The sequence below is a fragment of the Arachis ipaensis genome, chromosome B9, assembly GCF_059453495.1.
Source record: "Arachis ipaensis isolate K30076 ecotype BB chromosome B9, ASM5945349v1, whole genome shotgun sequence".
Classification (NCBI taxonomy): Eukaryota; Viridiplantae; Streptophyta; class Magnoliopsida; order Fabales; family Fabaceae; genus Arachis; species Arachis ipaensis.
Genome location: NC_142444.1, coordinates 39315989 through 39331172, shown reverse-complemented (window position 1 = coordinate 39331172; position 15184 = coordinate 39315989). Strand labels below are relative to the sequence as shown.

General features: G+C 39.0%; 1 protein-coding gene across 1 annotated transcript in view; it reads left to right on the top strand.

Moving 5' to 3' along the window:
- Positions 1-14919, top strand: part of LOC148544376 (uncharacterized) — a 38284-nt gene extending 23365 nt beyond the window's left edge. Inside the window, exons 2-5 of the mRNA XM_088498925.1 lie at positions 8270-8436; positions 8836-8884; positions 13235-13516; positions 14854-14919. Of these exons, the coding sequence (XP_088355051.1) occupies positions 8270-8436; positions 8836-8884; positions 13235-13516; positions 14854-14919 (564 nt within the window). The remainder of the gene's footprint in view (positions 1-8269; positions 8437-8835; positions 8885-13234; positions 13517-14853) is intronic.
- Positions 14920-15184: the final 265 nt, after the last annotated feature.

Here is a 15184-nt window from a genome sequence, read left to right as displayed (position 1 = left end):
CTTCTGGTATTAGCTCCGCCCATTCTCCTTTTGCATTATCGAGCTTCTTCTTTATTGCCGGCAATATAACTCGGTTAGCAGCTTCGGTCTGCCCATTGGTTTGTAGGTGTTCGACTGAGCTAAAATGGTGCTGTATGTTAAAATTTTTTAGAAATGAGCCGAGCTTATTATCTATAAATTGTCTACCATTGTCTGATATTATTTCTTTTGGTATTCCAAATCGGCATATGATATTTTTTCATATAAAAGATCGTACTTTTTCGGTTGTTATTTTTGCTAGCGGTTATGCTTCTGTCCATTTTGAGAAATAGTCTATTGATACTAAAAGAAATTTTACCTGACCTGGAGCTATTGGGAATGGGCTAAGAATGTCGAGCCCCCATCTGTGGAAAGGCCAGCTTACCTCCATGCTGTGTAATGCTTCGGCCAGTTTTGTAGAGATGGCTGGATGCTTTTGACATTTATCGCATGTTTTGACTTTTGTTATGCAATCCCTCTTTATGGTTGGCCAATAATATCCTGTTCGGACAATCTTTGCGGCAAGAGCTCGACCTCCGATGTGGTTCCCACAGACTCCCTCATGGACTTCGTCCATCACCTCTTTTGCCTCATCTTTGTTTAGGCATTTTAGTAATGGTTGTGAAAAACCGCGCTTGTATAGCTCTCCTTCTATGTTTGTGTAGAGGCTTGCTTTTCGTCTGAAGTGTTGTGGGTTGAGCTCGTCTCTGGGAATGATACCTGCATTGATGTACTCAAGGAAAGGTGTTCTCCAGTCTTGGAGATGGTTAATGCTTGTTATAGATAATAGTTCAATGCTGGGTTTCTTAAGCGTTAGTTGTGATAGTGCCGATGTTTGTGTGTCCGCCCTAGTGGCGGCAAGTTTGGATAATATGTCTGCTCTAACATTCTTTTCTCTATGTACATGTTGAATAATGAATGAGCTGAACTTTGAAATGAGATCCTTTGCTGTGAGCCAATATCGCTCTAGCAAGGGATCTTTTACCTGAAATTCTCCTCGGATTTGTTGCACAACTAAGAGGGAATCGCAGTGTGCTGTCAGGCTTTTTGCTTGGAGATTTAGGGCGAGCTTGAGTCCTGCTATGAGGGCCTCATATTCGGCCTGATTGTTGCTTGCTGGAAAGTGGAACTGGAGGGATTGCTCGGCCATCACTTTGTCTCCTTCTTTCAGGATTATCCCAGCTCCGCTTCCACCTCGGCTGGATGCCCCATCCACGTGTAATTCCCAAGATTTGTTGTGCTCGTCCTGGGTTAGTTCTAAGATGAAGTCTGCGAGGATCTGTGCCTTTAATGTCGACCTTGGTTGAAATTGGATATCGAATTCTGAGAGCTCGATAGACCATTTGGTCAGATGTCCGGCCAGTTCTGGTTTTGTCAGTATTTGTCTTAGTGGTTGGTTTGTCCTTACTATTATTGTGTGACTTTGGAAATAGTGCCTTAGTCTTCTTGCCGTTATTACAAGTGCTAAAGCTAGCTGTTCTATCCTCGGATACTTTTGTTCTGTCGATTGCATGACTCTACTGACGAAGTATACCGGTTGTTGTATTTTTTCTGTCTCAAGGACCAGAGCTGAGCTTATAGAATAATTAGAAACAGATAAGTATAAGTATAAAGGTTTACCGACTTCTGGTCTTTGCAGCACGGGTAGTGATGAAAGAATGGTTTTGAGTTCAGTAAACGCTTTCTCGAACTCTTCTGTCCATTGAAACTTCTTATTCTTTGATATTGTTTGGAAGAAATGATATGATTGGCTTGATGCTGCTGGCAAGAACCGAGATAGTGCCGCTACCTTTCCTGCTAATTGTTGTACTTCTTTTACTATTTTAGGGCTCGCCATGTTAAGTATTGCCTCACATTTCTCAGGGTTTGCTTCAATTCCTTGTGAGGTCAGCATGAACCCAAGGAATTTGCCTCCTTGTACCCCGAAGGCACATTTCTCTGGGTTGAGCCTCATGTTGTATGCTCAGATTTGTTCGAAAACCTCCCTGAGGTCATCGCAGTGTGATTTTTCCTGTGTAGTTTTGGCGACCATATCGTCCACATAGATTTCCATGTTCTGACCTATTTGATGGCGGAATACTTTGTCCATCAGTCGTTGGTAGGTTGCACCTGTATTCTTTAGGCCAAATGGCATTACTCTATAACAAAAATTTCAATGCTCGGTTATAAATGCTATTTTGCTTTGGTCTTCTGGATGCATGAGGATCTGGTTGTAGCCAGAGTATGCATCCATGAAGCTCAAGCTTTTGAAACCTGATGCGTTGTCTACGAGTCTATCAATGCAAGGTAAAGGATAAGCATCTTTAGGGCATGCCTTATTTAAATCTATAAAGTCGACGTACATGTGCCATTTACCTGAGTTTTTTCTTACCATTACCACGTTTGAGAGTCATGTAGTGAATCTGATTTCTCTGATGAAGTTATCTTAAAGAAGTTTTCCAGTTTCTTCTAGGGCTGCCTTTGATTTTTCGGACCCGAGATTCCTTTTCTTTTGAGCTATGGGTCGGCTGGTTCTGTCCATGGCGAGCTTGTGGTAGATGATGTTTGGGTCTATACCTGGCATGTCTGCTGGGGTCCAGGCAAATAAGTCAGCATTGTCTTGTAGTACTTTTATGAGCTCCGATCGTTCTTTTCCTTTTAGTGCTTGACCGATGTATGTGACATGCTCCGGTTTCGACATTAGCGGGATCTTCATGAGCTCGTCCGCTGGCTGAGGTCTTTCTTGGGTGTCTTCTCTGGGTCAAGCTCTGCTAGGGACAATACCTCGTTTGAGCTGTGAATTGCTTTGACCTCTTGTTCGAACTCCTATCTTACGATCAACCTTTTCAGGCTTGCGTTATAGCATTGCCGAGCTTGTTGGTGATCTGAGTGGAGTGTAGCTATTCTGCCGTCCTGTGCCTGAAATTTAACACATAGATGAAAAGTAGATACTACTGCCCTGAACATGTTCAGAGTAGGTCTTCTGAGAATGATATTGTAAGGGCTTGGGTAGTCAACTACTAGGTATTGCATATCAATGGTTTGTGACAATGAGCCCTCTCCCATCATTGTTTTTAACCATATGTACCCTTTAAATGGGACCCTTTCTCTGGAGAACCCTACCAGTTCTCCAGATGAAGGTTGCATGAGTTTTTCAGATAGTTTTATTTTTAGGAAAGTAGAGTAAAAAAGAACATCTACACTGCTACCTGGGTCCAAAAGTACTTTTCTTACCAGTAATTCGCCTGTTTGGATAGAAATTACCACTGGGTCGTCTAGGTTTGGTGCCGTCAAGCATATATCTTCCTGGCTGAAAGTGATATTGAAGTCGGGCGCACTTTTGTTGTTTTGTGGTGTTGTTCCTTCGATTGCCAACATCGCGCGGTAACTTTGTTTTCGCGCCGAAGTTGTCTCACCTCCCCCAGCGAATCCTCTGGATATACAGTTTATGATGCTTTTGGGTGGAGTGTTGTTCGACCTTGTGCCTGGAGCTTGGTGATGCTCTTCTCGGTCCTTGTTACCTTCTTTATGCTTTTTCCCTTCGATGTATTTGTCGAGGAGGCCTTGCCGAGCCAGTCTTTCTAGTAGATCTTTAGCTATCACACACTCATCAGTTGTATGTCCATACTTCTGATGGAAAGCGCAGTGTTTGCTTTTGTCAACAAAGCCCTGATCTTGATACTTTCCTACCCTTGTAGGTGGTTTTATGATCTTAGCACTGAGGATTTCTTTAATTATCTTTTCCCTCTTTGTGTTGAATTTTGTGTAGTTGTCAAATTTTGGGGTTAGTTTGAAGGGCTTTCTAGAGTCTTTGATATTTACCGACCTTGTGGCTCTGTCATCCTCTCTCTTTGGTTGTTTTCTCTCTGTTCTTTCGGCTTCGTGGAGCTCTTCAATCTCCATCTGTTCTGCTACCATTTCTCGGAATTCTTCCAGTGTCTTTGGCTTAGTTACCGCGATTGTTTCTCTAAATTTTCTGGGTTGGAGTCCGGCTTTCAGGGCATGCAGGTGGACAGCGGGATCCAGGTCGGGTATCTCCATTGTGGCTTCTGCAAATCTGGTTAGATAATCTTTCAAGCTTTCCTGGGGACCTTAGCGGATGGTGCCGAGGTAGTCCGATCCGTGTACATATATCCGTACTGTAGCGAAGTAGTCTATGAAGGATTTTGCCAATTATTCAAAAGAAGAGATTGATCCTGTAGGTAATTTTGAAAACCAAAGTAGAGCAGCGCCGTCAAGGTAAGTAGGGAAAGCTCTGCAAAGAACAGGTTTGTTGTTAGGGCCATTAAAGAACATCATACATTGAAATTTCTTAATATGAGCCCGGGGGTCACCAATCCCCTTATACGGCTCGAGTGAGGAAGGTAGTGAGAAATGTTTTGGCATCTGGTAATTGGTGATCTCCTCGGAGAATAGGTTGTCCAAGGTCAGTTTCTCCTTTGGTGGGTCCACACTTAGTAGGTCTGCATTGCCTTTTCCTTTGGGACCATTCTCTTCACGTTTTACTGGCGTTGTTTTGGGTGGATAGTTCAACAAGTCTTTTGACTTCTGCTTGCAGATCGGCCATTTGAGCTATGAGTTTGGCCTGAGTAAGTTGGTGAACTCCATTATTGGCCATGTTCGAAAGTTGGGGAACCCTGCGTAGAAAAGAAATACAAAGTGCGATATAGAAAGATAGTGGGGTTAAATTAACTTTTCGGGCCCACGGTGGGCGCCAAATGTTCCGTTCAGATCTAGCCGAGGTATATCTCTCCCAGTAGGACTGCTTATCTGTTGGTGGAGCTATATGTCGTCCGGAAGGTAGCCTTCATGAATAATCTTGGCACGATGAAACACAGCGGCGGGAGCACCTGCAAAAAGTACTCCGACACTCAAGTAAGTATGTGAGTTATGAGGAAATAAGAGAAATAAATCAGAGTGAGTTTGTAACCTATTTTTCCTGGGCTATTAGGTTCGGTTTTATAGGTGAACGAAGTGCCTTGCTTGTTCCGATAATAGTGGCTTGGATAGTGAGTGCCTTGCTTGTTCCGATAATAGTGGCTTGGATAGTGAGTTCTGTTGTTGTTGGTAATGGCTAGTGGATAGTGTTTGACTTGTGCTTAGTGGTTATCTCAGATATGGTTTGTTTGTTTCCGAACTTTATGGTCGGTCTTAGTTCTAATCTTATCTCCGAGTTTATGGGGTACACATCACAATTTATCTCTCAAATCAAGCCTTTAAGACCATAAAGTCTAAAATAAAAAGGTGAGAGAAAGTACTACAATAAATAATTAAAATACAAAATAGTGCATAAAATCCTCCACTTTGTCACCATATCCGCAAACTCACCGAGGTGGGTTGCGACCTGCATCTGAAAAATAACAACAACATATGGTATGAGGACCGGATGTTCTCAGTATGGTAACAGTGCCTAATATGTAAGATATAAGGTCCCGGAATGCCAAAGGCAATCCTAAAACTTCACATCAAAAACAGATATTCAAACTTAACAATTTTTAACTAAAACTAGTCACCATTGTCCCATAGCCTTCACCAACGTACCCTCCATGAGATCACATCGCTACCGCCTACCTAGCCTCCTCAGCACCAGACAATCACAGGTAAAGCAAGCAAGTAAAACACAAGTAATATATATGTACAAGAAGTAAAACAACTAGAAAGTAGGCATATTATACATTTAGGTAAAGGATGCAATTAGGAAAAACAAGCAAAGCACATAAAAGATGCACATGATAAATGCCTGTCCTATTGGCTCGTGATATCACTTGTCGGTCCATAAATGCCAACCTGACACATCCTTTCGGATGTCGCCTTTCTGCCATGTCCGAGGATATAGTGCCTGGCACGCTTTTGTTCCGAGGATATAGTGTCTGGCACACTAATGTTCCGAAGATATAGTGTCTGGCACACTTGCATGCTCATTCCGAGGATATAGTGCCTGGCACACTCTTGTGACAGAGAAGAAAAACAACAACATTATCTGTTTCATCATAAATCATTCTAGGGATATAGTGCTGGGTACACTATCGTTCCAAGGATATAGTGTCTGGCACACTTTTAACATCCAACAAGTCCATCAACCTCAAATCATCGCCAGTCACCACCATTTTCTCCTCTCAATCCATTCTCAACTCTCAAGTCTCAACATTCCACGGATATAGTTCCCAGCACACTATCATTCCAAGGATATAGTTCCTGGCACAATATCTTTCAATATCCATCAAGCTCGTCATTCCTTTTCAAGTTTTCAACTCATCATAACCATCATCAAATTTCCATTTCATCATAATCATTCTCCTTTCTCAAAATCTCCTCAAAGACATACTTCACAATTCGACATACACTAATTTCGTCTACAACCTTCTAGAACCTAAGTCATCGGCTCTAAACTCATACAGAATTTCACTAATTTTATTCACCAAACTATCTCTATCAATCTTAGGGCCTAATTACTAATTTGCACTCTTATACGATAGATAAAGAAGTTTGGAAGGCTAGAAAATCCTTGAAAACGAAGAAAAATCATTTTTCCAGCAAAACAGGGTCTGTGCGTACGCACACCCCTGCCGTGAGTACGCACATATTAAAAAAGAACGTGTCAGTGTACGTGGCACTTACTCATGTACGCGAGTGTTCCAACCTGAATGGAATGCTCGCGTCACATGTTCTGGGTCGCGTACGCATGCTGCAATAAACTTAGAAAAATTTTAAAGCTGCGGAAATAAGATTTTTATACCAAACTTCAAACGCTCATAACTTCCTCTACAAAACTCTGTTTTTCTCAAACTTTAGAAATCTCTTAAAATCATCTTTAATTTAAAACAAAAATCATTCAATTTCAATATTTGAGGCTCAAGTTATGATTTACCAAAGTTCACCAAAAATTAAGTTTTACACAAAAATATCAAAATTCTCTAGTTTCCAAATTCCAAAACCAAACCAACCTAAAACTTACTTAATTCATCACAAAACACTACTAAATACTACACTTTACCATTCCATTGCACTTAAATAAACTCAACCTCCATTTCACTCAATCTTTCCACCATAAATCCTCATAATTATCATTATTCATCTCAATCTCAATAATCAATACCATTCACCAACAACATCATAATTCATCAATATCCTTCATCAATCATCATAATCATAAACAACAACAATACTCGTCATATTATCATCATAATTCATATATCACACATTCCAACACTCCATATCATCTTTTTCATCATCAAACATAAATTCACAAATAATTAACGCACCAATATCATTCAATCCTATCTTAGAGTCCACTAGCCTAAGTGTCTAGAAATATTACATATTACATAGAGAAAACCAAAATCATACCTTGGCCGATTTCCACACAACTCAAAACACCAAGCTCAAGCTCAAAGCTCCAAAACCATCAAGCTCACTCCAACAAATATCAAACCTCAATCTAACATTATATAACATACAAAAACAACACTAAGACTAACCCAAAATATAAAACCACAAGAGATTGAGGAGACTTACCTTATCCAATGAGATTAGTGGCAAAATCTAACAATATTCCAATGCTAGATCACCCCTAAACAACCAAAATCACAAAACTTACTCAAAAACCAAACCCAAAAATGTGAAATTACTTAGGACAGGAAAATAGAGTATGAGATGCAAGTTCTTACCAGAAAAGCTTTGTTAGAAATGAAGAGCTCGACAAGAGCCTCGCGTAGCCGCAAACGACTCATCAATCGAAGCTCCATAGCTCAAGATATGGCCAATTGAAGGAGAAGATGAATAGTAACTTCTCTTCTCATCTCCCTTCACCACCAACAGCACCCCTATCATCAAATTAGGGCTAGAATGAGCTGAAGGCTCATTAAAAGGGGTTTATATATGTTGGGCTTGGGTCCAACTTGTGCGCGGTCTAACCTGTTAGTGTTTAAGGTCTGTTTGGCCCACTTTGGGCCAAAATTTTTAGAATTAGTATCATGTTTTCAATTCTAAATTATTTTTGTCTTTCAAAAACAATAAATTTAATTTTTAAAATCTTTTTTTCCTCAATACACAGTACTGGACAGACTAGAGCTGGTACTGCCGGCTTAAGTGTCGGTACGCGTTTTTACAAAAACTTTTCATAAAAGATACATTTTTCCACACAGAAAAATCTATTGAATTCAAATTTTACTTTTATATTTTCAAATTAAGATGTTTAATTTTTCGAACCGATTCTGGACAGTTAAAATTATTATTTTATTAAAGCGGTTATTCCGGTTCTTATATATTCAAGAACTGTGATGCAGTTTTGATAGCGGTGAAGAACTACAGTATTCGAAGGAATGTGGAGTACGAAGTTTTGGAGTCGGATAGGCTTAAATATCACTATCGATGCAAGCAATTCACCAATAGTTATCCATGGAGTCTTCGTGTGTCACCACACCAGAACTTGAACTACTGGTATATTTTAAGGTTTATTTTGGATGAATTAAAGTATATTATGTTAATTATGTGTTATACTAAACGTTGACATCTACGAGCAATTTGTATGGAGGTGCGTAGGTTTAGTAGAGCACACACCTGTTTGGCACTAACTCTGTCTTAGGACCATGCTCAGTTGGATAGTAGTTTGATTTGCAAGGTCGTGTTCCCTATAATAAAGACTGACCCAGCAGTGCCTATCTCGGTGTTGCAAAGTGCGGTGCATTGATGAGCAGATATTTTATACGCCTTTTGGCTTAGTTTTCATGTAGTTTTTAATAAGTTTTATTCAGTTTTTATTAAGTTTTTACATGTTTTACTGATAAATTCACATTTTTGGATTTCACTTTGAGTTTGTGCATTTTTGTACCATTTCAGGTATTTTCTGGCTAAATTTGAGGAGCTGAAGCAAAAGTCTGATTCAGAGGCAGAGAAAGCACTACAGATGTTGTCCAGATCTGACCTCCTTGCACTCGGAAGAGATTTTTTGGAGCTACAGAAGTTCAAATAGAGCATTCTCAATGGCTATGGAAAGCTGACTTCTAGAGCTTTACAGAAATGTATAATAGTTTATATGTTATTTCGGATTAGAAGTCCCAAAACTAGCGTCCAACGCCAGCTTCCTGCCCCCTTTCTGGCGTCCAGCGTTCAAGGAGCAGAGCCCAACGTCCAAACGCCCAGAGAGGACCCCCTAGCTGGTGTTCCATACCCAAGAGACTTCAAAGCTCGTGGACTTCATCAAAGTTCAGCCCAAACACTCACCAAGTGGGCCCCAGAAGCGGATTTTAGCACTAGAAATACTGTTTTACCCTTACTAGTCATTGTTTAGTATTTAAGGGATTTTATTCATGTTATTCGAGACTTTTACATCATTTTTACCATCATACACATTTTACCATTATTTTTCACTTCAGTATGAGTTTCTAAACCTCCTAGGTTAAGGAGAGGAGCCCTGCTGAGTCCTATGAATTAATAAAAGTACTACTGTTTCTCTTCGATATGTGTTTGATTAATTCGAAGATGTATATTCGTACTTCATTGTGGTGAATAAGATGATCTAACAAATTAGCTCTGTTCATACATTAAGACAAACGTACCTGACAAACACCCACGTCTACTTGGGTTCAGAGTGCGTCTTTCACTGGACAATGACGAACCAACAACTTGAATATACATCTCTCAGACGGCTAATCCACGACTTCATTGGGGACTTCTCGAGACATTAGTTCAGCCAATTTCTGGGGAGATTACGGTCTCTGTGGTAGAGGCTAGAACTCAAAGATGTAGCATTCTCTGATTCGAAAGATCCGACCTTGTATGTGGCGTTTTGAGTAGGATCATAAAGGAGAATGGACTGTACACGCTTCACCCTAGTAGAGATGGATCCGCACTAAACCTGGGGTTCAGATCTCGAGGAGTATTGGCAGCTGCTCAAACCAGTATGAATCATATACAGCCTACCATTAAAGAAATCACTCACAAGCAAGGAGAGCAGTAGTACCAGAGTTAATTCAGAAAGGCAAAGCAACTCCAACTCTCAACTCTATTCCCTTACTCGATTCCATTTACTTCCTTATCCTTGTTTACCTTTTAATATAACAAGTACTTATACAAAGTTCAACTAACTCCTTCTGATCTGCCTAACTAAGACCTGCAAGATAACTATAGCTTGTTTCAAAACACAATCCTCGTGGAATCGACCCTCACTCGCTCAGGTATTACTTGGACGACATAGTGCACTTGCTGGTACAATAGTATGAAAGTGTGGGGATTCGTGCTACCAAGTTTTTGGCACCGTTGCCGAGGATTGTTGAGTTTGGACAAATTGAAGGATTGTCTTGCTCCATAAATAAGGTATTTTATTTTATTTTATTTTATTTGAGTCTTTTAATTTTTGTTTTTTTCTTCCTTATTTTTTTCGAAAATTTTAAAACTTTTTCCAAAAACCTTTTTCAAAAAGTTTATTTTCAAGCATCCTTAGCTTTCTATTTGAGAGTCTTTGTTTGTGTTCTTATTGAGTTTTTCTATTTGAAAGTTTTCAAAAATATTTTTCTTTTTTTGTTTAATTTTCGTTCTTGATTTGAATCTTTTCGTTTTTGTTCTTGATAATTGTTGTTCCTGTTGAGTACTTATTTTTATTCTTTACAGCAATTTTCGATTTTTTGGTATCTTTTCTTTTAAAAATCTTTCAAAATTAATTTTTCTTTGGTTAAATCTTGTTTCAACTTTTAAGTTTGGTGTTTTCTTGTTGTTTTCTTTAATTTTCGAAAATTTCTTTTTAGTTTTCTAAAAATTTTAAGTTTGGTGTTCTTTTTATGTTCTTGTGTTCTTTGAGTCTTTGAATTTTGTTCCTTGTGTTCTTAGTTAGTATTCAAGGTGTTCTTGAGTCTTCCTTGTTTTTTATCTTAAAATTTTTAAGTTTGGTGTCCCTTAGAGTTTCCCTCCAAAAATTTTCGAAAATAAGGTGTGTTAGATCTAAAAATTTTAAGTTTTGTGTCTTTTATGTGTTTTTCTCTTTCATCATTAAATTCAAAAAAATTAAAATAATATCTTTTCTAACTAACTTTTAGCTAATTTTCGAAAATCATAAATAAAAATTCAGATTTTAATTTCAAAATTTTATCTTATCATATCTTAGTTGTCAAGTTTTCAAAAATCAAATCTTTTTCAAATTTAAAAATCTTGTCTTTTTCAAAAATCATATCTTTTTCAAAATTTTATCTTATCTCATTTCAAAATTCAAATTTCAACTTTCAAAATTCAAAATTCAAAATTTTCAAATTTTAATTTTCAAAATTAAATCTTTTCAAAATTCAAATCTTTTTCAAAATTTAAAAACTCAAATTTCAAAATTTAAAATTCAATTTTCAATTTTCAAATCTTAAATCAAATCTCTTTTTAATTAATTGCTTATCTTCTCTCTCTTCTTTTTCAAAACTTCCTAACTAACTCTTCTCTCTAATTTTCAAAAATTCTCTTCCTCTTCTCTCTCTTCTATTTTCGAAATTTAACAATTAAATTTTAAATCCTTTTTAATTAATTAATTTCAATTTCTGTTTAATTAAATAAAATAAAAATAAAAATATTTTAATTCTTATTCCTGTTTTCTACTTCTTCTTCTATTCCTATTTCTTCTCCCTCTTCTTCTACCCTCCTTCACTATGAATCCAAGTGAGAATGAAGAGTTCAGAAGAAGTCTGAGATCTTTTACAAATCCCAATGCTGACTTCTATGGAAGAAGTATTAGCATACCTCAATTCTGAGCTAGTAGCTTTGAATTAAACCCTCAACTCATTACTCTAATTGAGCAAAACTACCAGTATTTTGGGCTTTCTCAGGAAGAACCTACAGGATTCCTGGCAGATTTTTTAAAGATTGCTGACACAGTATACAGTGAGGGAGTAGACCAAGATGTCAATAGATTATTGCTTTTTCCTTTTACTGTGAAAGACCAAGCAAAAAGGTGGTTGGATAACCAGCCTAAAGCTAGTTTAAAAACTTGAAAACAAGGAGACATTGAATCTCTTTATGATGCCTGAGAGAGGTATAGGAGGATGCTAAGAAAATGTCCCACTGAAATGTTTTCAGAATGGGTACATTTAGACATCTTCTACTATAGGCTTTCATACATGGCTAGAATGTCTTTGGACCACTCTGCTAGTGGTTTCATACACATGAGAAAGACCATTGGAAAGGCTCAAGAGCTTATTAAGACAGCTGCCACTAATCAGCATCTGTACTCATCTCCTGAGGGCTCTATAAAAGGAGAGGTTAAGGCAATTGATGCTGGACCTAACCCTCCAGAACAGGATGGCCCACTAACTCAGCAACTGCACGCCCTTTCCCAGCAAATGCTGGAACTGCAAGAGGCTATACGAAAAACTCAGGCTTCTAACAGAAATGTAGAAGCCCAGTTGAGTCAAACAAGGCAGCAGTTATCTAAGCAGATAACAGATGAATGCTAGGCTATCCAATTAAGGAGTGGAAAATCTTAAGCACTCAACCTCAGTATAATAAAAATGAAAAGCCCATAGAGGATAACCAGGTCTCTGCACAAGATTACTCTGGGCGCTTAAACGCCCAGAGAGGTATCCCTCTTGGCGTTGAACGCCAGGAAATGGCAGAGACTGGGCGTTCAAACACCCAGAGAGGTATACCCCTTGGCGTTGAACGCCAGGAAAGGGTAGAGAATGGGCGTTCAAACGCCTAAGGGGGCAGCAGCATGGGCATTGAACGCCCAAGCAAGGGAAGTCAACCACCTAATGACAACAACCCTACTAAATAAGGTAGTAACCCCCCTTCCAACACACATGGCATTCGACCTCCATCAACCAAGGTTGATGATTATAAGGCTAAGATGCCATTTTCTCAGAAACTCTGTCAAGTGGAAAGGGATAAACAGTTTACCCGCTTTACGGAGTATCTCAGAACATTAGAGATAAAGATCCCTTTTGTAGAAGCTCTTGAACAGATACCTTCTTATGCAAAGTTCATGAAGGACATTCTAAGTCATAAGAAGGATTGGAGAGAGACACAAACAGTCCTCCTCACTGAAGAATGCAGTGCAATCATTCAGAACAGCTTACCAGAAAAGCTTAAAGACCCTGGAAGCTTTATGATACCATGCACTCTAGGTGATGCTTGTACAAGGACAGCTTTATGTGACCTTGGAGCAAGCATCAACCTAATACCTGCTTCACTAATAAAGAAGCTTTATTTGACTGATGAAGTCAAACCAACCCGCATATGTCTTCAACTTGTTGATGGTTCTATTAAGATACCATCAAGAGTAATAGAGGACATGATTGTCAGGGTTGGACCCTTTGCCTTTCTCAGTGACTTTGCGGTATTGGACATGGAGGGGCACAATAATGCATCCCTTATCCTAGGAAGACCTTTCCTAGTTTCAGGACAGACCCTCATTGATGTTGAAAAAGCAGAAGTAACCCTAAAATTCAATGAGGAAAAGTTTGTCCTAAATACTGTCAAAGCTATGCAGCATTCAGACATTCCTGAGGAATGTATGAGCATTGACCTCATTGATTCCCTGGTGGAAGAGGTGAACCCAGCTATGAAGGAAGTAGTGCAGAAAGAAGTCACTAAGCTCTATGAGGCTGGGATTATATTATCCCATTTCTGGCAGCCCATGGGTGAGCCCTGTCCAGGTTGTTCCTAAGAAGGGAGGAATGACAATGGTTCACAATGAAAAGAATGAGTTGATCCCTTAAAGGATAGTTACAGGGTGGCGTATGTGCATTGACTATAGAAGACTCAATGACGCAACCAGGAAAGATCACTTTCCTTTGCCCTTCATTGACCAAATGCTAGAGAGACTAGCAGGTCATGCTTTTTATTATTTTCTGGATGGATATTCCGGGTACAATCAAATAGCAGTAGATCCATAAGATCAAAAGAAGACAGCATTCACATGTCCATCTGGCGTGTTCGCCTATAGACGAATGCCATTTGGCCTGTGCAATGCGTCTGCCACTTTTTAGATATGCATGTTATCCATCTTCTCTGATATGGTAGAGAAGTTCCTTGAAGTATTCATAGATGACTTTTCTGTTTATGGAGACTCATTTGACTCTTGTCTTGATCATCTGACCCTGGTCCTAAAAAGATGCCAAGAAACAAACCTAGTTCTAAATTGGAAGAAATGCCACTTCATGGTAACTGAAAGCATTGTTCTTGGGCATCGGATCTCAAATAAGGGGATAGAGATAGATCAAGCTAAGGTGGAAGTGATAGAACGCTTACCTCCACCTACTAGTGTCAAGGCAATCAAAAGTTTCCTAGGACATGCAGGATTCTACAGGCGGTTCATAAAAGATTTTTCTAAAATCGCCAAACCCCTGTGTAAACTCTTAGCCACCGATGTTTGATTCATCTTTGACCAAGAATGTATGCATGTTTTTGAAACTCTGAAAGCCAAGCTTGTCACTGCTCCTATCATCTATGCACCCAATTGGGACTTTCCATTTGAGCTAATGTGTGATGCAAGTGATCATGCAATTGGCATAGACCTAGGGCAGAGACATGACAAGCTTCTGCATGTCATTTATTATGCTAGTCGCGTATTAAATGATGCGCAGAAAAACTACACTACTACAGAAAATAAGCTACTTGCAGTGGTCTATGCCATTGACAAGTTCAGATCTTACTTAGTAGGATCTAAGGTCATCTTTTATACTGACCATGCTGCTCTAAAGTATCTACTCACTAAGCAGGATTCTAAACCTAGACTTATAAGATGGGTATTACTCCTGTAAGAATTTGATATAGAAATTAGAGATAGAAAAGGGACAGAAAATCAGGTGGCTGATCACTTGTCTCGGATTGAGCCAGTAGTAGGGACTTCTTCTCCCTCTACTGACATATCTGAATTCTTTCCAGATGAGCAGCTCTATGCCATCCGGACAGTACCTTGGTTTGGAGACATTGCAAACTACAAGACCATAAGGTTCATTCCCAAGGAGTTTACCAGGCAGCAAGCCCGGAAACTCATGCATGATGCAAAATATTACCTATGGGATGAGCCATATCTCTTTAAGAGATGCTCGGATGGAATAATCCGACACGGTGTATTGATGATTGGATTCATGATGGTTTAGAATTCACAAATGAATTCTCGTTGCAAGTATAGTTTCTAAACCAAGCAATAATCATTTCATACAAAAATTTGTGTTTGTCACAAGTAACAAACCCCTAAATTTATAAATCTAAG